The sequence below is a fragment of the Schizosaccharomyces pombe genome (genome assembly GCF_000002945.2).
Source record: "Schizosaccharomyces pombe strain 972h- genome assembly, chromosome: III".
Taxonomy (NCBI): domain Eukaryota; kingdom Fungi; phylum Ascomycota; class Schizosaccharomycetes; order Schizosaccharomycetales; family Schizosaccharomycetaceae; genus Schizosaccharomyces; species Schizosaccharomyces pombe.
Window position 1 is genome coordinate 827,946 of NC_003421.2, and position 20,199 is coordinate 848,144.

General features: G+C 36.2%; 8 protein-coding genes, 12 long non-coding RNA genes and 1 other non-coding gene across 21 annotated transcripts; 9 read left to right on the top strand and 12 right to left on the bottom strand.

Moving 5' to 3' along the window:
- The first annotated feature begins 25 nt into the window (after positions 1-25).
- Positions 26-3,002, top strand: pho843 (inorganic phosphate transporter). The gene has a single exon (NM_001022963.3). It carries the CDS (start codon positions 601-603, stop codon positions 2,350-2,352), a length of 1,752 nt encoding a protein of 583 aa, NP_587972.1. The 5' UTR covers positions 26-600; the 3' UTR covers positions 2,353-3,002.
- Positions 330-691, bottom strand: SPOM_SPNCRNA.7048. The gene has a single exon (NR_196389.1). It is a non-coding gene; the product is annotated as a non-coding RNA (long non-coding RNA).
- Positions 714-1,143, bottom strand: SPOM_SPNCRNA.7049. The gene has a single exon (NR_196390.1). It is a non-coding gene; the product is annotated as a non-coding RNA (long non-coding RNA).
- On the bottom strand, positions 1,150-2,277 carry SPOM_SPNCRNA.7050. Its single transcript, NR_196391.1, has one exon. It is a non-coding gene; the product is annotated as a non-coding RNA (long non-coding RNA).
- Positions 2,423-2,653, bottom strand: SPOM_SPNCRNA.7051. The gene has a single exon (NR_196392.1). It is a non-coding gene; the product is annotated as a non-coding RNA (long non-coding RNA).
- Positions 3,003-3,203: 201 nt separating the features above from the next.
- On the top strand, positions 3,204-4,195 carry lyr2 (mitochondrial LYR family protein Lyr2). Its single transcript, NM_001022965.3, has 2 exons — positions 3,204-3,439; positions 3,504-4,195. Exons 1-2 carry the CDS (start codon positions 3,233-3,235, stop codon positions 4,095-4,097), a joined length of 801 nt encoding a protein of 266 aa, NP_587974.1. The 5' UTR covers positions 3,204-3,232; the 3' UTR covers positions 4,098-4,195.
- dbl1 lies at positions 4,121-5,434 on the bottom strand. The gene has a single exon (NM_001022966.3). The coding sequence runs from the start codon at positions 5,053-5,055 to the stop codon at positions 4,402-4,404; it is 654 nt and encodes a 217-aa protein (NP_587975.2). The 5' UTR covers positions 5,056-5,434; the 3' UTR covers positions 4,121-4,401.
- Positions 5,128-5,477, top strand: SPOM_SPNCRNA.7052. The gene has a single exon (NR_196393.1). It is a non-coding gene; the product is annotated as a non-coding RNA (long non-coding RNA).
- Positions 5,478-5,635: 158 nt separating this feature from the next.
- aah3 (GPI-anchored glycosyl hydrolase family 13 protein) lies at positions 5,636-8,083 on the bottom strand. Its single transcript, NM_001022967.3, has one exon. The coding sequence runs from the start codon at positions 7,713-7,715 to the stop codon at positions 6,021-6,023; it is 1,695 nt and encodes a 564-aa protein (NP_587976.1). The 5' UTR covers positions 7,716-8,083; the 3' UTR covers positions 5,636-6,020.
- On the top strand, positions 8,076-8,845 carry SPOM_SPNCRNA.7053. Its single transcript, NR_196394.1, has one exon. It is a non-coding gene; the product is annotated as a non-coding RNA (long non-coding RNA).
- SPOM_SPNCRNA.7054 lies at positions 8,582-9,036 on the bottom strand. The gene has a single exon (NR_196395.1). It is a non-coding gene; the product is annotated as a non-coding RNA (long non-coding RNA).
- A 503-nt stretch (positions 9,037-9,539) lies between these two features.
- Positions 9,540-12,067, top strand: mib1 (DNAJC11 family protein). Its single transcript, NM_001022968.3, has 5 exons — positions 9,540-9,713; positions 9,775-10,988; positions 11,039-11,459; positions 11,517-11,646; positions 11,693-12,067. Exons 1-5 carry the CDS (start codon positions 9,660-9,662, stop codon positions 11,710-11,712), a joined length of 1,839 nt encoding a protein of 612 aa, NP_587977.2. The 5' UTR covers positions 9,540-9,659; the 3' UTR covers positions 11,713-12,067.
- Positions 10,142-11,649, bottom strand: SPOM_SPNCRNA.581. Its single transcript, NR_150953.1, has one exon. It is a non-coding gene; the product is annotated as a non-coding RNA (long non-coding RNA).
- Positions 12,017-16,220, top strand: mok14 (spore wall alpha-1,4-glucan synthase, meiotic Mok14; the record flags this gene model as incomplete). Its single annotated transcript, NM_001022969.2, has 1 exon — positions 12,017-16,220. The coding sequence occupies one exon, from the start codon at positions 12,017-12,019 to the stop codon at positions 16,124-16,126; it is 4,110 nt and encodes a 1,369-aa protein (NP_587978.1). The 3' UTR covers positions 16,127-16,220.
- Positions 12,628-14,260, bottom strand: SPOM_SPNCRNA.7055. The gene has a single exon (NR_196396.1). It is a non-coding gene; the product is annotated as a non-coding RNA (long non-coding RNA).
- Positions 14,429-15,529, bottom strand: SPOM_SPNCRNA.7056. Its single transcript, NR_196397.1, has one exon. It is a non-coding gene; the product is annotated as a non-coding RNA (long non-coding RNA).
- Positions 16,221-16,369: 149 nt separating the features above from the next.
- On the bottom strand, positions 16,370-17,793 carry SPOM_SPNCRNA.7057. Its single transcript, NR_196398.1, has one exon. It is a non-coding gene; the product is annotated as a non-coding RNA (long non-coding RNA).
- On the top strand, positions 16,404-17,472 carry tap42 (TAP42-like family protein; the record flags this gene model as incomplete). Its single annotated transcript, NM_001022970.3, has 1 exon — positions 16,404-17,472. The coding sequence occupies exon 1, from the start codon at positions 16,501-16,503 to the stop codon at positions 17,470-17,472; it is 972 nt and encodes a 323-aa protein (NP_587979.1). The 5' UTR covers positions 16,404-16,500.
- Positions 17,794-17,922: 129 nt separating the features above from the next.
- Positions 17,923-18,783, bottom strand: SPOM_SPNCRNA.7058. The gene has a single exon (NR_196399.1). It is a non-coding gene; the product is annotated as a non-coding RNA (long non-coding RNA).
- SPOM_SPCC63.06 (WD repeat-containing protein) lies at positions 17,966-19,407 on the top strand. Its single transcript, NM_001022971.3, has one exon. The coding sequence runs from the start codon at positions 17,979-17,981 to the stop codon at positions 18,972-18,974; it is 996 nt and encodes a 331-aa protein (NP_587980.1). The 5' UTR covers positions 17,966-17,978; the 3' UTR covers positions 18,975-19,407.
- Positions 19,408-19,755: 348 nt separating this feature from the next.
- Positions 19,756-19,837, top strand: SPOM_SPCTRNASER.08. Its single transcript has one exon. It is a non-coding gene; the product is annotated as a tRNA-Ser (tRNA).
- Positions 19,838-20,199: the final 362 nt, after the last annotated feature.

Sequence of the window (20,199 nt, forward strand, 5' to 3'; positions counted from 1 at the left end):
AAAATATACCATCAAATTTCACTTTGCCTCTTCACATACCCAATTCCTTAGGGATTTTTAAAATTTTAGAGTATTAGTGTTATTCACTTGTTGTTACGCATATTTTTATAGACCTGTTTATTCCCCAAGGTTTACTTGTGTAATTCCCTTTTTCCGAGGTCGAAAAGTGAAATTTCTTATGATTTAATGAGTACATTAAATTGATTAAGAAATCAAGGAAGGGAATTTAAAAAAGTATCGCTCAAATTGTTTTTAACTGACAACTTATTTTTATGAAGTTGTTTGAGCGAAAAAATTAATATATCCTATCGCTTGTTGAATTTTTATACATTGTTTGGGATTGTTTGTTTAGTTTAGTCATTCAAGTTTGTTTGTATCTAAAAGCAAAAGTCTTTTTTTGTTGCAGCAGTAAATTCTCCCTGCATTGTTGAATAAATACTTATCTGATCATTGTGGTTTAGCTTATTTTTGCTTTATTTAATTCATCAATTTCGTTGAAAGTGAAAGTCTCCTTCATTTTCAGCTTATTTGCTAATTTTGTTACTGTTTAATACAAGACCGTTTCACTCAACTTCAGAGGTTTCACTAGTATAGCGGAAAATGGGCTTCAAGTTGAATCCATTTTCAAAAAAGCCCAAAGATGAGGAGCCTTTACCCTTAGAGCAATATGAAGCTTCTGAGCAAAAAATTTTAGGCCTTGTCACTAAAAAGGAGGCCAAACTTCTTGCAATTGCTGGTACTGGTTTTCTTTTGGACAGTTACGATCTTTTCATTATTAACTTGGTTTCGCCAATTCTTGCTTATTTGTATTGGGGTGGATTGACAGGACATCAAGATTATCCTTCTGGTATTCGCGGTGTTGTAAATGCTGCTACCAACATTGGAAATATTATGGGTCAACTTTTATTTGGGTTTTTGGGTGATTTCTTCGGTCGTAAATTTGTCTATGGCAAAGAAATGATGGTTGTCATTATCGCTACTATTTTAATCATTTGTCTCCCTGATCGTATTCCTACACCGACTGCTAAAATGATGTGGCTTTTTGCTTTCCGTGTTATGTTGGGTATTGGTATTGGTGGTGATTATCCTATGTCTGCATCCATCACTTCAGAGCAGTCATTGATTAACCGCCGTGGTGCTTTGCTCGCTTGGATTTTCTCCAACCAAGGATGGGGTACTCTGGCTGGCTGTGTTGCTACTTTGATTATTTTGGCTTGTTTCGAAAAACCTTTGAATGATCGCGGTGAGTATACGAAGCTGAATGGCGTTTGGCGCATTCAGTTTGGCATTGCTCTCTTTCCAGCTGTGATCGTTTTGATTCCACGCTTGCGTATGCAGGAATCAGAACAATTTAAGAATTCAAAAAACATGAAATCTCCCGGGGAGGGTGATCTTGATTCTGCCTCTCAAATCGAATTACATGATTTCAAGAAAAAAGAGTCCTTAACTGCGGAGTTTACAACTTCTTCCCCTTCTACAGCTTCCTTGTCCGATAAAAAGAACCCAGGTTCCGTTCATATCCGTCCCAATAACGAAGTTGCTCCCAGCAGTGCTCCTAGTCGTGCTCCTTCTACTACCTCTGTCGAATCTAATACGGAAGGTAAGGAGTCTGATATTCAAACCGGTTCTTCGTTTGTTTCATACTTTAAAGAGTGGAGACATGCTAAACTTTTAATTGGGTCTGCGCTTTCATGGTTTTTGCTTGATATTGCTTTTTACGGGATAAATTTGAATCAGTCTGTTATTCTTCAAGAAATGGGGTTTAACAAAGGTGTCAACGAATATCATATTCTTCAAAAGAATGCAATCGGTAATCTGATTATTGCAGTTGCTGGCTACATTCCTGGATATTGGGTGAGTGTCGTATTGATTGAGGTAATGGGCCGAAAATGGATTCAAATTCAAGGTTTCCTTATTTGCTGTCTTTTATTTGGCGTTTTAGCTGGAACATGGGAAACTATTTCAACTGGTGGTCGCTTTGCGTGCGTCGCTCTTGCCCAATTTTTCTTCAACTTTGGTCCAAACACCACCTGCTTTGTCATTCCTGCGGAAGTGTTTCCCTCCAGAGTTCGTGCTTTTTCACATGGCATATGCGCTGCATGTGGTAAGGCCGGTGCCATTTTATCTGCTCTTCTATTCAATAAACTTACCGAGGTAATTGGTTTTGGCAATGTTTTGTGGATATTCTTCGGATGCATGGTTGCTGGAGCTGTTGTTACTTTAATTTTGCCTGAAACTGCTAATCGTGATGCGGATTTGATTGATCGTCTTGAAATTGCTGCCATGCAACAAGGTAGAACTTCTATTATCGATAGAAGCGAGAAGTGGGCCTGGTGGAAACATGGCATTTAAAGCATTTCCGAGTTTTGCTTATATGAAAGCCATACACTTAGGTGCTTTAGTAATTTTGCTGGACTAAATTAGCCCTTTTTTTTGCTAAGGGATAAACGGGTTTCCTTGGTTCTCTACAGAGGCTGCTTTGACTAATCTATTAGTATTCCTATTCTGCTCGCGCTATAATATTTCGGCGTGATAAAGGTGTTATGTGCTCAGGTCAGTGTTAGAGTGGATCGTTTTGATGGCTAACTCGACACTGTACTTATTATTATTATAGGTTCAAGATTACACATTTACGGTTCCAGCCTTGCAGATTATTGTTTGAATGCAAAGTATGGACAAAGATATGCTACCTTTTCTATTTTAAAACTCGTGGAATATAATTGCTTTCCTGGTTTTATTAGTTCATTTCATTCCCTGTTAACTTATAGAAAAAAGCCTCATAGGCAAAATACTTCTAACATGCAGGGGCTTATGCGTTTAGTTGCTTGTTGAAGGACTTTACGGATTTGTTTTTGCCAGTTTTGAACATTGTACTGAAAAGCAGTGTCGAAACGTAACAAAAAAAAAATTTGGGATTTTTTTAAAAATTATGATTGGGGTTTAATTTAGCAGTTTCATTTAGTTAGCTTTTATGTTAAAAAATTTGATGTTTATTTGTTTCATTTTATACGTTAAAAGTAGGAATCTAATTCAGTAAATATGGGGCAAGTAAGCAATTCCTAATAATCAGTAATTTTTTATAAACTATATATTGATATATATGTTTTTACAAAAACTGTTTTTAGACGCCTTGTTTAATCTGATATTTACAATAATGTTTTTGTTGTAATCTTTAAATGTGTAGCACTTCCTGTCTACGAAATATGTACTCCAGCTGAGGTTTGCTATATCTATGAGCGCAGCTTGGCGGAAAAAAATAACGAATGCCCATCGAAACGAGTGTTTACAAGTTTACAGAAGTCTTCTCAGATCTTGTGATGAAATACAAAATCGCCCTCTTGGGGAAAAGCTCTCAAAAATAGTGAAAGCAAGAACACGGCATTATCAAAATGTAGGGAACGCCTACAAAGCCGAAGCACTTTTAAAAGATGCTAAGAAAGTAAGGATATAGTAAATTATAGTGAGAACTGTAGAAAATGAAATAACTAAAGCTGATGACTTAGCAATGCGAGACTCTCAAGTCAGCATTAAACGGTAAATTGCCTGAGGTAAATATAGAATCTCATATGCTATCTAAGTATCGAAAATACTTAAATGAAGGTGGAAAACAAGGAGATGTTGGGATAACAAAACCGCATACGAAAACAAAAAAGCTAAAGTCCAATTCAATATTTAATTATGTGCGCAATGGTGAAGTGCTATATCATTTAGTAAGTACTACTGGAGGAGATACGTTTTTACGCCCCAAATTCTGGCCTCAAAGTCAGAGAATAAGTGGAATGTTAAAAAAAAGGATAACTATGAAAGAGAATAAACATCGTCTCATCCAAAGCATGAGCTGTATGCTACGCCATGCTAAACTTGAAGATGAATTTATGAAGGCATACATTTCAGAGGAGGATGTTGGGTATGCTGATGAGATTCATAAATGCATACAAATGGTTTTAAGTGATCTCGATTCTATTTACAAACGAGAATCAAAAAATTGGCATATCGTTTCGCAATTTTACAACATGCTTGAGTTAGAAGCAGCTAGACAAAAACTCGAAAATAGATATCTAAACTTTTGGAAGGTATCTCGACGCTCTTCACCTTGATGTATTTAATTCTTTAATTAGCTTCTGAGAGAAGTTTACGACGAATATCATAATTATTATTATTTTGTATATATCAAACATAAAAAAATTTTAGAAACATACACTCGCCTTGGAGACGTAATAAAGTTGTAAAGCAAGCAATTCGTGCATTGCAGTTCTTAATCGCGGCAGTACATATACAGTAGTATTCACATTGTGCTTGCGAAACTCTTTTCCCAAAATAACAAGCTTAAAAATTTACATGGTATACTTTGCGGAAATACAACAATCATTAGCCCAACCGTCAAACTACGAATAGCGTTTTCTATTTGCTTATATGATCTGATGTTAGAGGAGAACCTTGCTGTTTTTGAGAACTGAGCCATTGGTCTTCTATGTCCTGAAGCATTTGTAAATCTTGGTCATCAAACGAAAATTCTTGGCCCTCAATGTCATCTTCCAACGTAGCAAGTGATGAAGTATCATCCTTCTTTTCCGCTAAACCATTGTTTTCCAGGGATTCCTGAGTAGATATTTCGACATCATTATCATCCTCATTATCTGTCTTCTCTTCTTGTTCTTCCCTTACCCTTCTTTCTAGTGATTTTTTGCGATCTATAGTTTGTCGTATCACGCTCACCAAACTAGAAACCCGTGACAGCTTATTTGCAGTCTCTGTTTCATCTTCATAGGAGCTTTCCAATGTCCTTGACCTCTTAAGTCCTCCTATATTATTTAATCTCTCTTTAAAATTACTTGACGAAGGAACAGGCAATGAAGATGTCCGTTGAATAGTGGATTGTGCTTTTGGTTGTAAGCGATCCCATAGCTTATGAAAAGGATCATGCTTCCGAGTAGCGCTACTAGTACTGGATTTACAAAAAAGCCTTGAGACATCATCAGGAGACATGGCTTTCGCTTTTAAAGGAGAAACTTTCCATGAGACGCATGGTTGTTTATTTTTGGAAGAATCTTGCATCCTCAAACGTGCAATGAGTTAAATGGTAAAAATATTTTTCAGTTCACTTTTAAAGAATTAAACGAGTGATCCAGTTACTCTAAGATGATTACAACGTTTAGTATCAGAATCTCAGGTAAGGTCTCCAGACAAAACGAATACTGCCTGTTCGACAAAGATCGCTCCACACAGTATCTGCTAGCTTACAATTATTCTCCTTCTCCTGTTAATTTAGCAGTTGAAACACAACATGTAAACAATAGCAAATTACGCGGTCGTTTAGGTTAAAGACATCTGAAGGTCCCAAAAGTTCGAACTTTTTAGTAACTACTGGTTACCTTTATCCAAGAACAAAACTTTCTTTAATTACAAATGGAATATGAATACGGGTCCGTGGAATGGGGAATTTTAGAAATGTTCAATGATTGTAACGTAAACCAATGTTAAGTAACACCTGCAATTATGTGACTTTTCCATCAAAAAACTATTAAATTTAAATGAAAGCGTTAGAAAAGAATATAAGTTTAAGTACAAATTTTATGAGCTTATGGTGATATTGGATGACCTACACCTTAATATACTAACAACATGTCTACTCGATAAATTTTTTTATTTTTACTTACCAATGTAAGCAAATGTTTTTGATGTAAAGCGAAACTACGCATAAGAACTGTACTTTTTCATTTGGTTGTTAAAAAATGCAATATTACTTTTCATTGACTATTCCACTAGGCAGATAATTTTTTTCATTTCTGCTCCAAGACAATAGATATGCCAGTTTAAAAGATATGTATGATAAAAAAAGGTTTACAAAGACAAATAATAACAAGTGAGAGATTAAAGCATCAGAACAAGAATAAGCTGTAGGCATAAATTAACTCATTCTCATTATATGGTTATTAGATTCAACCCAAAAAATGACCTTCCTTGACGAAAAAAACGCAAATTGTTAAAATTTTAAAAATTAACGCGGTTATTTGGGCATTCTAGAAGAATAAAACAAAGAGCATTGCGGTAACACCCAAGCCAAAAACTAAAGTCTTGAAAGAAAGGATAAGTCTAGATGATGAAGAGATCGTAAATATACTACCAGTACCAGTAAATGATCTGGCAGAATAAGAAGGAGAGTAATAAGAGGTATAGACAGTGGTTGTGGCAGTTGCCGATGTAGATGGCATGACTGTACGATTGACAGTTGGTAATGTAAAACCAGACATCTTCGAATGTGGATACATAATCAAGGGATATCCGTTGGTCATACTGGCAGTCAAGGTTTTATCGGCACCAACGGTTAAAGTTCTGTGACCGAAGACATCAGAGACTACTTCATTGGCAGTGTAATTCGTCTCAACTTCATAAATTGTAAGGTTGTTGGTAACTCCCATATTATTGAACATGACGAGAACATCATTTTTTTGTCCAACATAGTGATCAACAGCAGATTCGATCGATTGATATGTGGAAGTGACCCAATCCGGATCCTGAGTAATGACAAACTTTCTAAATGCAACCATCGTTTTAATAACGGTATAGTACGGGTTTGATTGATCGTAATCAGTAAGCCAAAGTGCAGGACGATTAGCAGGATCCTCACCACCATTGAATCCCTGTTCTTGTCCGTAGAAAATTGAGGGTATGCCGTCCCAAATCAACACAAATGACAAAGCCCCCATAATCTGTGACTGGTCACTTGTGTAATAAGGAAATCTGTACAAATCGTGATTTTCGATAAAAGTCAACATTAAAGTACTATCATATTTTGAACAGTTTGAAGCCATTACCTCCTGGTAAGTGGGAATAAGAGTGAATCCAGCACCAGTAGCAGTAAAAGAGAAGTTTATGTACAACTGCAAAAAGTAATTGGTAACTCCAGGAAGGACACTCATGTAACTACACATAGTATCAGGATCATAAGAGAAAACTTCACCAACGCTGTAAACACCCGTAGCATCAACGAAATCAGGAAAGAATGTGTAGTTCATCATTTTCACAGCATCAATACGCAGTCCATCAAAATCGTATTTAGAAATAAGACTTTTGAAATGATCACTCAAATAGGAAGAAACGTCTGAACTTTCGACATCCAAATCGGCCAACAATACACCAGAATCTTGCCAACAATCCATTACGTTCGTCTCATTATCTGTGATATCCCAATCAATAAGACAGTACGGATGGAAGTAGCTCTCCTTGTTAAAAGGATTAAGAGATGAATAGTCAGCATCTGCTAGCGGAGGAGCAAGTGCCATAGAATTGACGATACTATCCAACATTACCCAGATACCCGCTTTATGAGCAGCAGTAATAAGGCTAACTAAATCATCTTCTGTACCAAAGTGTTCATTGAGGGACTCATAATCAGTGTTCCAATAGCCGTGATAAGCATAACCAGCACCGTCGATATCTCCTTCAATATTTTTATCAATGGGAGATATCCAAATCGCATTGAAACCCATATCCTCGATGTAATCCAGTTTGTTCTCGATACCCTTCCAGGTACCACCACAATACTGGTTTGCATCCGGATCACATGGATTATCCGTGCTTCCATCATCAACCGCGAAACGATCCGTCAAAATTTGATAAATAATACGTTTGCGCCACTCAGCATTACTACCAGCATTAGCAACATGAATGAGGGCGCTTGAAAGAAATAGGAGAACAAAATAAACACCAAACATGCTAAAAAAAGGTATCAAGGGGTATTTAAGCCAAGACGACTAAAAGAAAGAAGTTTGGGAGAGCACAAAAAAAATTATGTTTTGTAAAAGTTAATGATATGAGCCAAATCCCACCAAAAAGAATGACAATAAAATACTAATAATAAAGGAGTGGAAATTGTGGGTCAAGAAATTATCAATGCAGTACCAGTATTGAATAAACAAAAATCTATGAAGAAAGAAAGCGGAAGTGCAAGAGCCGACTTTACGTCGAATGAAGGGACCACGTTAAAATTTTTCAAATGTACGTCCGAATTGACGCTAGTCTCCTTAGAAACCTTCGTTTTCTTGCAAAAGATTGTAAAACCTGTTTAGCGGTGTAGTTTGTTGAAGGATGGATACGCTGGTAGCAACAAAATACTAGGCGTAGGTAAACAATCTAATATATCAGCGTTCGAATCCGGCTGCCATCACATTTTATTTAACCCGTTTAGCAAATAGATGAGGTGCTTAATCAACAATAACGACGACAACCTCTGAGCTTCACGAATATGCTAAATTTATAGCGCTTCACTAAATCGTATACCGGTTCGCGCTAAATAAAAACTGATGCTTAAATTCAAATTTCTGTGTTAGTAAAAGAGCAGATAAAGCGAGGATAAAAATGTAGGATGTTGATTAAGACTCTAAATAGAGTAGCGCAGAGAATAATACTAAATACTGAAAGACCGATCCCGTTAAACTAATATCAAATCCATAGCATCAAACAGAGGTTTGTATTATGTATCCTATGAACTATCCTCATCAATAATTGCTTATTATAATATAACATAAACATATACAACTTTCGTGTAACTAGCCAAGGACTACTATAAGTAATATGGTTTATTCATACAATGCTAGTTCCTATACCTATAGAAATTCGTTTCCTGCTGAGCTTATTTTAAGCTATGGGTAAGCGAGTCAAAAACCAAAGACGCTATTTGTAAAATGGCAAACGAAATTAGGTATTCTTGTTTTAATTATAAGCTTAAGAGACATTTGACATCTCGTTGGTAGTAATAGAAACTTGTTTTTTAACTTGTTCCATTCGCTTTAATGATAGCTGCACTGCCCTTGGTACTTTATTCTTGAAACTTTTTAGATTTTTTATATATCACAAAGCTTTTTCTAGTTCACCATTCTCAATTTTAGTGCTTCCTTAATCTAATAGTTGGTTTTGTACGCTGAATTGGTTTCGCATTTAAAAGTGCATTAGTACGTTTTTGAGAATCAAGTATAAGACATTTCAAGTAAATTGAAAAATTCCTGTCAGTAATACTTTATATCTAAGTCAAATGGTGTCATCTGATAATAAAATCCCTCAACAGTATTATTTATCAAACGAAAAATGTCATTAGTCATGAAAAGCTTCATTCGCTTATTTGTTTTGAAATTAAGAATGAAAGTTATGACTACATATCAATTCATTAAGCTGATATCTTTAGTATGCAATCCATTATTTTATACCATCTCCACTTTTTGTAAATCATTAAACATAATATCTAAAGCCAATTTAGCATTATTCAAATTCGAGACTTATTATTTTAAGTTTGTCTTAGAATTTCATAGTTTGCAAACTGTGTAAAATGAAATACGCATGGGTTTGGCAATTATACAAAAAGCTGCTCCCGAGCACAATTAGTTTAACTAGTAAACTCATGCTTTTCGAAATGGCATCAAAGCCAAGATAATTTGATCATATAAAGTTTTATTATTTAAAAGTTCCTATATTAAAATACTGCTATAGCTCACTCTAATCCTACAACCTACATCAAACTTTACATTACCTTGGTCACTTATAGTGAGCACATACCTTGATCATACATATGTCTGCACGATCCATACTCTAATCTGTGGTTTCTGAAAATTTACACGTAAATTAAGATAATTTGAAGTAATTTATTTTAAAATAAAAGATTAGTCATGGATGAAGCGGATTCTTGGGAGCTTTATTTGGCTCTTGGACTTCCCAAAGATGTAAGTATAAATAATCTCATTTGGGAATGCATATTTTATTAACATTTCCTTTAAACTCTAGGCTACAAGTGACCAAATAAAAGAATCATATTACAGACTATCAAGACTGTTTCATCCTGATCGTCACACTGCTGACCAGAAGGCAGCAGCTGAGGAAAAGTTTCAAATTATACAACATGCTTACGAAGTATTATCTGATCCATCAAAAAAAGAGATTTATGACAATTTTGGAGAACAAGGATTGAAAACAGATTGGAATGTTGGATTTCCAGGGAAATCAGCTGAAGAGCTTAAAAACAAAATAAGGGAGCAAATTCAGGAAAGAGATATCCATGAAATCGATTCTTTGGTGCAGAGTCGTTCTGAGACTACGATAGTGGTCAATATGACCCCCTTGTTTGCCAGAAATATTCGAGTTCAGAATGCTCTTGGTTTAGGTGCTGGTACTAGAATGCTGACCCCTTATGAACGATTTTCCTTAATCCAGTGGGTATCTTTTCAAATTAAAAGCTCTTTCTCTATTCCAACATCGTTTTCCAATGACCTCAAAAAGCCGTCTTTCAATTCTTTTTCCTCAGGCTCTTTTGATGATGAATTTTCCGCGCCTTCAGATGAAGATGAAGGCAACCATAAAACATCCTCTCGTTTATCTATAGTCACTGAAGCATCAATGAGACAAAACTCAAAGCTTCAACCTTCCATTTTTGCCGTTTATCATTCTCAGCCCTCTCCTAACCTTAGTTCTGAAATTGGATTTTCTCTTTTGAGGCCAGGTTTAATTACCGTCAAGTCAGTGTACGCTATCAATAACCAAACTTTTATTGTCCCTCTTATTCAAATATCGGGTCTAAAGCGTCCCCCGCAAGCCACCGTAGTCATCGGACGACAAATCACTCGCTTTGGTACTCTTACAGCACGCTGGAAAACTGGTGTGTGGTCACTTGGTTCTTGGGGAATTGCTTCCCCTCGTGGAGCGAATTCCTCATTTTCACTTACTTGGCAGCAAATGAAAGCTATTCCAAATAGTTTGGTCCCTCAACTCAGTTGGAACGCTGAAGTTACTGCTGGTTTAATGTATAGCGGTATTGCTTACAACTATAATTTAAAAAATGCAACTGAGGACTCACCATATCAAATCAAACTCGGGACTTCGATGAGTACAGTAGGAGGTCTTCAGGTTTCCGGTGATACGAGTCGTAAAGTTGGCCGTTATTCAACCTTTGGAGTAAATATTTCAGTTGGTGTCCCAACTGGCTCTATTACGTTTAGTCTTAAGTATGTTCATTTCTCGATTTCTTCTCAACTACAAATACTAATTTTTTTAGTTGGTCACGCCTTGGTCAAAAGATTTCTCTTCCTATTATGTGGTGTAGTGTGTTTGATCGTTCTGCAGTCTTTTGGGGTCTCGTATTTCCGATTACTTCTATACTTGGAGTTGAGCAATTTTTCCTCCGTCCCAGGCGACTTTCCAATCAGAAAAGACTGCGCTTATTACGATTACAAAAACTTAAGGATTCTCAAGAACGCAAGAAAGTTTCTGCAATTCGAGCTGTTAAATTGATGAAGGAAATTGTAGAGAAAAAACAGAAATTGGAAATGGAGAAAGGCGGTCTGGTTATTGAGTATGCCGAGTACCGAGTCGTTAATTGCGGTGCAAACGAACCTGATTTAAAGCAAGATGTGACTATATCAATTGCTGCTTTAGTTGAAAACTCTCGTTTAGCTATCCCTTCTAGTGTTTCAAAGGTAAAACTATGTCGCTTAACATTTCATTTTTGTTTTGATTGCTAACTGTTGATTTAGTCGTCAATTATCGGAATATATCCATTATTTTCTGACAATGAAAAAGAATTGGAAATTGTTTATACTTTTCATCAGCAGCGGCATCGTGTTGTTCTCCGTGACAAGCAAGGTGTTTTTTTGCCTAGTCGAGGTATGCTCTCATATAATCATATTAAACATGTATTAACATCCACAAGAACACAAAATTTTGTCTTAAATGATACGTCTTTATTAAACAATCATTGTTTACATTTTCGCTAAATTAGCTCCTATCACATTTTTTTGTTTGTTTATGTTTTGGCATTTTTGAGTATAAATATTACAACGATTGATCACCGTCTTCCCAGAGCATAACCCTTTCCTTTACTAACACAAGTAAATTTATATTTCTTTTGCTTTGGCAAAAAAGATAATAGCTTGCTTCAAGGGTGACTTACTGTCGAACTTGTTCTCATCTAGCCGGGTTGCTATTTGTGTCTTAGGCACATTTCCTCTTTTGGAAATTTTGATAGAAAATCAGGATGAATATAAAGAAAAAGAGCTTTCTCTTTCAATTTTTGTTCGGATGGATTGTACTGTCTTCGGCTCAATGGCTATCGGTTTTGGATGAGGCAGAGAATTTGAACTCTTCTTTTTCATTAGAAAGTGTTGATTCTTTTGCTCCAGTAAGACCAAGGTTTATAATCGATGAAGACTTTGCTGAAGATTACAACCTTACTGTTGATATCTTGCATCGTCCACTTCAGGAAAATTTCGATTCTTTCTTTCCAAACGTTGAAGCGTATGTTGAAAGTGGAAATTCTAATGGTGATTTGATGAGCGACAATGGTAAACTAGATGATTTAAATTCTCGAGCGGCCTATTCTGCCCTTAAAGCCCTTCAAAACTCTTATGGATCATCCCATCTTTATCGCTTTACACCCTATGAATTGTTTGGGCAATCTATTTGGATTGAAGAAGCACCTGAAGTGAATCATGTCGGTTGGTCTATTATGTTCGATAACCTTGGCCGTTACTTTTTACTAGAGTTGCGCGGTCTACGCGAGGTTACTTTTGCTTTGTTTATTACTTTTTCAATCGTTCCTATTATTACAGGAATCCTTACTGTTTACATTTACAAGAAGAAATACTGTGTCATAAAATTCAATAAGTCCGGTCGTTCTAAGAAGAAGGATAGCTGGTTGAAAAGGTCTAAGGATGAATTACTTCGTACGGATAGCGCAAATCTTCTGACTTTGAATGATAATGATGAGCCTGTAATGATTAGACATTCATGTAAAAGGACGTGCATTCTTTTCGCAACACTCGAATATAACATTCCGGAATGGAATATAAAAATTAAAATTGGAGGTTTAGGAGTGATGGCTGAATTAATGAGTAAGACATTAAAGCAGTATGATTTGGTTTGGGTCGTTCCTTGTGTGGGAGATATCACATATCCAGTGGCTGAAACTGCTCCATCTTTGGTAGTTAAAGTGGTTAACCAAGACTATGAAGTGAAAGTTTTCTATCATTATAAAGACAACATCAAATATGTTCTTCTCGACTCTCCCATATTCAGAAAGCGGACATCACACGATCCTTATCCTCCTCGTATGGATGATATATCTTCAGCCATTTTTTACAGTGTTTGGAATCAGTCCATTGCTGCTATAATACGTCGTGAAAAGGTTGATATCTATCATATTAATGATTATCATGGTGCACTTGCTCCAATTTATAATCTTCCAGAGGTCATCCCTTGTGCAATTTCACTCCATAATGCCGAATTCCAAGGTTTGTGGCCTTTACAGTCCAGTATTGATGAAAGAGAGGTTTGTGGTTTATTCAATGTTTCCAAAACCATTTGCAGAGAATACATTCAATTCGGTAATGCTTTCAACCTGATGCATTGCGGTGTTTCTTATGTTCGTCGTCATCAGTCCGGTTACGGAGTAGTTGGTGTTTCTAACAAATATGGCCAACGCTCATGGGTTCGATATCCAGTTTTTTGGAGTCTCAAAAAAATTGGACAATTGCCTAACCCTGATCCTACCGACATCGGTTTGAGTGTTAATCCTGTGAATCAACAACTTCCTGACTTTGCAGAATATGCTTCGGTAAGGAAGGAAAACAAGAGAAAGGCACAAGAATGGGCCGGTTTGACAATCGATGATGAAGCGGATCTTCTGGTATTTGTAGGTAGATGGTCAGTGCAAAAAGGTATTGATATTTTAGCTGATCTCGCGCCAACCCTCTTAGAAAAGTTCAACATTCAATTAATTGTTGTTGGGCCTCTAATTGATTTATATGGTAAATTTGCGGCAGAAAAGTTCATGTACATAATGGAACGTTATCCAGGGCGCGTTTTCTCAAAACCCGAGTTCGTTCATCTACCACCCTTCATTTTTGAAGGAGCTGACTTTGCCCTAATTCCTTCTCGTGATGAACCTTTTGGTTTAGTCGCGGTAGAATTTGGCAGGAGAGGTGCTATTTGTATCGGCTCAAGAGTCGGAGGTTTAGGAGAAATGCCAGGATGGTGGTATTCTGTTGAATCTAGCTCAACCGCCTATTTACTGAAACAACTTGAGAAGTCTTGTACTCTGGCTCTAAAATCAACTCCTGAAATGCGCCATAAACTGAGAATCGCCGCCCTTCAGCAACGCTTTCCTGTAGATGAGTGGGTGGCATTGTATGACAGACTTATACGAAACTGTATTAAGGCTCATAACAAACAGCAGCAAAGAAGAAGCATAAAATCATTTTTCAGTTGCATTACACCGAACAAGCCTACTAAAGATGTTAACGATATTTTATCCGAAAAAAGTGCATTTTCTCCTGCAGATTATGAGCACTCTATAGATATTAGAGAACATACATCATATGATGCCAATTCAATGGATAATGATTCTGATGAAGATAATTATGAACAAGCAGAATCAATTATTTCATCACTAAGTAGTTCAGCACTTTCCGAATTATCTTACATATCTGAGAGTTCCATGAATATAGGTTCTAGGCTTGATGAACGCTTTATCGATGCAAATGGCGTTGCAATAAGGGATTTTTCTGCTGAGTTAACTTATTTGACTCCTGAAAACTCAAAAGGAAAATTATCTATCGATCATTTCTTGAACAAAGTCCAATCACGTTGGCATGACGAAGAACATCACTATTACAAGACAGGATTTAGGAAGCGTGTTTACAAATATTTAAAGATCAAAGACAAAAAGTCTAAAGATGTGGACCCTGATGATGACTTGGTAAACCAACTTCCTTTAAATGCTTACACGAAACCCCGATATAAGAGTGCGGCTAGTACTCGACTAAACATTTATCAAAGAATTCTATATCTTAAAGTTTTCACTTGGCCGCTTTACACAATCTTCCTCTCGTTAGGCCAAATTTTATCTATTTCATCGTTTCAACTTTCTCTTTTATCAGGATTTGAAGATAATAATCAAATATCTTTGTACGTAATCACAGGCGTTTTTATTCTTTCAACGATTGTTTGGTGGGGTTTGTATCGGAACCTTCCAAGTGTTCATTCCTTATCGCTTCCTTTTGCAGTGTATGCTTTGGCTTTCCTGTTTACTGGCATTTCATCTATGTCACTACCTTACCATATTCGTGGATGGCTAAGTTACGCTGCGACATGGGTTTATGCAATAGCTGCTGCGAGTGGGCCATTGTATTTCACTCTGAATTTTGAAGATGAACATTGTTCGGGGTTGGGATCTTCGATCACACGTGCTTGTGTTTTACAAGGAGTTCAACAACTTTGGTTATCGTTTCTTTGGCTCTGGGGAACCTTATCCAGTCGTTTGGACTATAACTATAAAGTGCTACTACAACCCATTAATAGTGTTTATGTTGTAGCAGGAGTTTGGCCGGTATCATTCGTTCTTCTATCAGTATGTATTCTTTTATATAAGGGGTTGCCACCTTTCTATCGACAAAAACCCGGATCGATCCCTGCATTTTCTAAATCTTTATTACACCGAAAGGTGGTAATATGTTTCCTGATTTCAGTCATCAATCAAAATTTTTGGATGTCTACATTAATTAGCCAAGCTTGGAGATTTTTCTGGGGTTCCAAACTTACCAAATTATGGAAGATTGTTGTAATGACTGTATCCTTTTTAGTTGGTGCGTGGTTAATAATTTTTTATGTGCTTCGAAAACTTTCGAATAAGCACACTTGGATGGTTCCTGTACTAGGATTAGGGTTTGGTGCTATTAAATGGATGCATGTCTTCTGGGGAACTTCAAACGTTGGAATTTTCTTACCGTGGGCGGGCATTGCAGGACCATATCTTAGTCGTGCCTTGTGGCTTTGGTTGGGAATACTCGATTCCATTCAAGGCATTGGCAATGGCCTAATTTTACTTCAAACCTTGTCAAGAAGACACGTAACTAACACATTAATGATAAGCCAACTTGCCGGTTCTGCCACCTCAATACTTGCACGCTTTGTGTCGCCAACAAAGACTGGACCAGCTAATGTTTTTCCAGATTTGACTGGATACACTCCAGTAGACCGTGCAAAGCCAGTGGCTAATGCTCCGTTTTGGATTTGCCTGATCTTGAATGTAGCTCTATGTATCATGTATCTTCGGTGCTATCATAGAGAAAACATTAGCAGACCGTGATGATTTAACTATTTCTTTTATTGAGATCGTTTTTAGTCTTTTTTATGATTTTTTTTCAAATTAATAAACGTCATGTTATTGTACTTTACCGTGATTTTTAAGAGTAGAGAAAAGCGTGTAATTTAATTTATAATGCAAGATATATTGATACGGGTTAATCAATTTACAGGTTGATTTTATTAAATAATTCATTTTATGCACTAATTTTATCAAGTTGCGATTTAAATTTTAATTAGCATATGAGTTATTAACAACCGCATATTATTTCCATGGTACCAGAACACACTACTTTTTGAGGAATTCTTCGGATTTGAGAATATAGCTTTACATACGAATATTTTTATTTACTTCAAACGTTTTGAGGATTAAAGGACATGGAATCGAAGTCGTTGAGAGAGTTATGGGAAGAAACTGAGAAACTGAAGGATTCATCAAGCACAGATGAAAAAACAAGATCTGAAATTGTGGAAGGCTACGAAAAATGTTTGAAACTTGTTCTCCAGTTACGAATTTTTTCTTCAAACGAAGAAGTAGATGAAATAAAAACCAGCGAATTACGATATTTAATGATTGATTATGAACTTGCCAAATGTGTGGAACAATGGACCAAAGGAGATCGACTAAAAGCCGTCCAGTATGCAAAAACTCATTATGAAACATTTCTTAGCATTTGTGATGATTACGGACTAAAACCAATGCAAGATGAAAAACCAAAAACTGAGGCTGATACAAGGACTCTAAAAATCGCCAGATACAGAATGCGTCAAAACCTTGAGAAGGAGTTAAAGGCTTTGTCTAAGGACTCGGAAACCAATGAAGAGCAGGAGAGGAAATTTTGGCTCACTAAATTACAAATTGCTGTTGAAGATACATTGGACTCCCTTCCTCATATAGAAATGGAAATTGATTTACTAAAGCGAGCACAAGCAGAATTAATGAAATCAGAAGACAGTCCAGAGAAAGATGAGGAGACTCTTAGGAGAGAGGAACGAAAGCAAAAAGAAGGATCTTCTTGGCGTTTGGACTTAAATACCAGGGACAAGATTCTGGACAAAAATAATCGGCCCCTTCAACCATTTACCATTGTATCGGATCGAAATGAGACTCGAAAAAATGTTTTTGGATTTGGCTATAATCTACCCACCATGACAGTTGATGAGTATTTAGATGAGGAGATGAAACGTGGTAACATAATAAGCCAAAAAGATAACCCCCCTAAGTCAGACTCCGATGATGAAGATGATTATGAAAAATTGGATGCAAAAACAATGAAAGATCGTTACTGGGATGAGTTTAAAGAAGCCAATCCTCGCGGTAGTGGAAATACTATGGTAAATCGTGGTTAAATGATTTAACTCCCTGATAGATTAACGTATCATGGCTTTCTAGTAATAAGCCAGAATTTGCTGGTTTCCTTGATGTTTCTCTCTATTTCATGAGTCTAAGATATGATGTGAACTTCATAACTAAATTCAGTTTATGGAAAATCGACTTATTAAATTACAGATTTGTTTTTTCTATTTTACAAATAAAAAACGAACCCTTTTATTTTAAAACTGTTTTGACGATTTAACTTAACCTATTTCTCTCATGTTAACCACTGAAAGTCTTTTCTGCAGAAAGCATTCGAAGTATTGGAAAGATGGGCTTCAAAATTAGTACCTTGAAGTAGAAACCTTTCAATCAACCTATAAAAATACTTTACAGATGTTTTTATGACAATTGAAATGCATATTATTTCATACAGAATACGCTTTTATACTGCAGTGCTGTATTCTTGATTAACGAACATGACCGTCTGAAATTTTTTTAGTTGGTTCGTGAAGTCAAAGGTCACTTGGCTCCTTATAATATGGTTACTGCAAGCTCGTCTGTTCGAGTGAGCAATGAAGATGAATGTTTTATTTATGACATTGAACAGTTGAAGGACAATGTGGTGGTGAGCTACTCTACTGGTTCGTGGAGCTGTTTTGACAAGGGAACCTTACTTGAAATTTTTAAAGTGCCTAAAGCGCACACGAATATTACTGGAATCATTAGTTGCGATCAGTTGAACGGCGTAATAACTTGTGGCTCCGAAGGAGAGATACATTTGTGGGATATTCGTTCGCAGGCGAAATCTGCAGTTCGATCGTGGACTCAACAATCTACCCCCTTTACCTGCATCGCCTTGAATAAAAAGAACCAGTTTGCAACGGGTTCAGAGTTAACTCGTTCGTTGGCTTCTGTACAATTGTGGGACGTTAGAAGTGAACAAAAGTTAATTAGACAATGGAACGATGCACATAATGACGATATTACTCATTTGCAATTTCATCCAAAAGACAATGAGTTGCTTCTTACTGGGTCAGTAGACGGTCTGGTGAGTTTACTAGATACTACTAAGGAAGAGGACTCGACTGATCCCGAAGAAGATCCTCTTTTACATGTGATTAATCACGGGGCCTCAATTCATTTGGCTAAATTTGTTTCTAAGAAACGAGTGATGGTATTGTCTCACATGGAGTCTTATGCCATGTACAAGCTTAAACGTGATAAAGACGAGAAAACGTGGAGCAGTAACGAGTTATTTAGTATTGACGACTTGCGTGCAGAACTTTCATGTAGCTATGTGATTAACGAAGTTTCGACTAGTGACAAACAGTTTTGTGCGTTGGCTTTTGGTGATTTTTCGAACCATGAAACTAAGTTCGTTCTTGTGGATACGAGTACAGGTGAGCTGAAAAAAGAACCCACCAAATTGGAAAGAGCCTCGGAAGAAATTTGCCGCGCCATCAGTTTTGATGTAAAGAACGATGTTTACTATAGCGGTGGTGAAGATGGATTACTTCAAGCTTTTAGAGTCTAGTCATTTTGAATTGTTATAAATGTTGTTAGAGTTGTATGCACGAGCGCATTTCTTAGTTAAAGGATGGAAAAATTCGAAGTTATTTAATATAACTAGCTCTCTCATTCCAAGGGAAACGGTGCTGAGATGATCATTTGTTCATCACGTTGTTTATGAAGATGAAAGCCACTTCATTTCATTTTGTTTAACGTTGTTTGCAAGAACTCTCCTTTTAAAATCTTAAAAAAAATCTCTCCTTTTTTCTTAGAATTTTGTTTCATACAGGTACAATGGCTATCTCTGTTTTTGTTGTTTGGTCTGTTTAGGCCCATACCGGCATTTTATTTATTTTTTTTTTTTTAATAACGAGTTTTATTAAGAAAACAAAAAAATTAGTACACGAATTGTTCTAGTGTAAGGAAACAATAAAAAACCTTACGAGGTATATGTAAAGAATATGTATTGAGTCGATAAAATGTAAGACATGAGTATGCAAAGTATTCTTATCATTCCAATCTCACTGTATTTTGTGCTCTTTTAAATCCTTTACAGTCAACGTTACTCATATTATCGCTTTCATGTTGAAGCAAAAGTCATCGTAGCCAATTGAACGATGAACTATTACCATCTTATGGTGAAAATAATCAATTGTGGCTTTCTTGTTAGTAATACGTTCGTTTTAGCAACATTATTCCAAGCATATTTGCAAGTACATTCAATGTATATCGAAGAAGATTTAATTCTGTTTATCAAACACTGTTTACTGAATACATTGAGCATATTTTAAAGTAATATCGTCCAGGACACTATGCCTGAGTGGTTAAAGGGACAGACTAGAAATCTGTTGCGGTCTCCGCGCGCAGGTTCAAATCCTGCTGGTGTCGAATTTTTTATTTTTATAACGACTCTCCTTGAGATTGCAATGAAGACCTTTTATTCATTTAACAAGGATGTACTTTAGTTGTAGAAAAGTACTCTTTCACATTGCTGCTTGCATGTAATTGTTGCAGATGGAGATGGTTGTATACGCTTCTTTATTAGTACTCAAGTTTAAATTGGAAATGCGGTACTAATTGAGCAAATGAAAAGTACTAAAATAATGTTTCCATAAATTTTTTGATTCCTTAAAGGCTTTATTTTCATACTAGCAATTTATAATTTTTGAATGGATATAATGTTCCCTAAGGAGATATGCCTTAACCTCACTAGCAATCCAAGTTAACTAATACTTTACTATTCACTATAT

Bases quoted from the DNA above. Each gene is read 5' to 3' on its own strand.
- dbl1 (NM_001022966.3), bottom strand. From the start codon at position 5,055: ATGCAAGATTCTTCCAAAAATAAACAACCATGCGTCTCATGGAAAGTT.
- mib1 (NM_001022968.3), top strand. From the start codon at position 9,660: ATGGATGAAGCGGATTCTTGGGAGCTTTATTTGGCTCTTGGACTTCCC. The intron at 9,714-9,774 runs GTAAGTATAAAT...TTTAAACTCTAG, and splicing joins CTCTTGGACTTCCCAAAGAT to GCTACAAGTGACCAAATAAA. The intron at 11,460-11,516 runs GTAAAACTATGT...CTGTTGATTTAG, and splicing joins TCCCTTCTAGTGTTTCAAAG to TCGTCAATTATCGGAATATA.
- SPOM_SPCC63.06 (NM_001022971.3), top strand. From the start codon at position 17,979: ATGGTTACTGCAAGCTCGTCTGTTCGAGTGAGCAATGAAGATGAATGT.
- lyr2 (NM_001022965.3), top strand. From the start codon at position 3,233: ATGAGCGCAGCTTGGCGGAAAAAAATAACGAATGCCCATCGAAACGAG. The intron at 3,440-3,503 runs GTAAGGATATAG...CTGATGACTTAG, and splicing joins TTTTAAAAGATGCTAAGAAA to CAATGCGAGACTCTCAAGTC.
- aah3 (NM_001022967.3), bottom strand. From the start codon at position 7,715: ATGTTTGGTGTTTATTTTGTTCTCCTATTTCTTTCAAGCGCCCTCATT.
- pho843 (NM_001022963.3), top strand. From the start codon at position 601: ATGGGCTTCAAGTTGAATCCATTTTCAAAAAAGCCCAAAGATGAGGAG.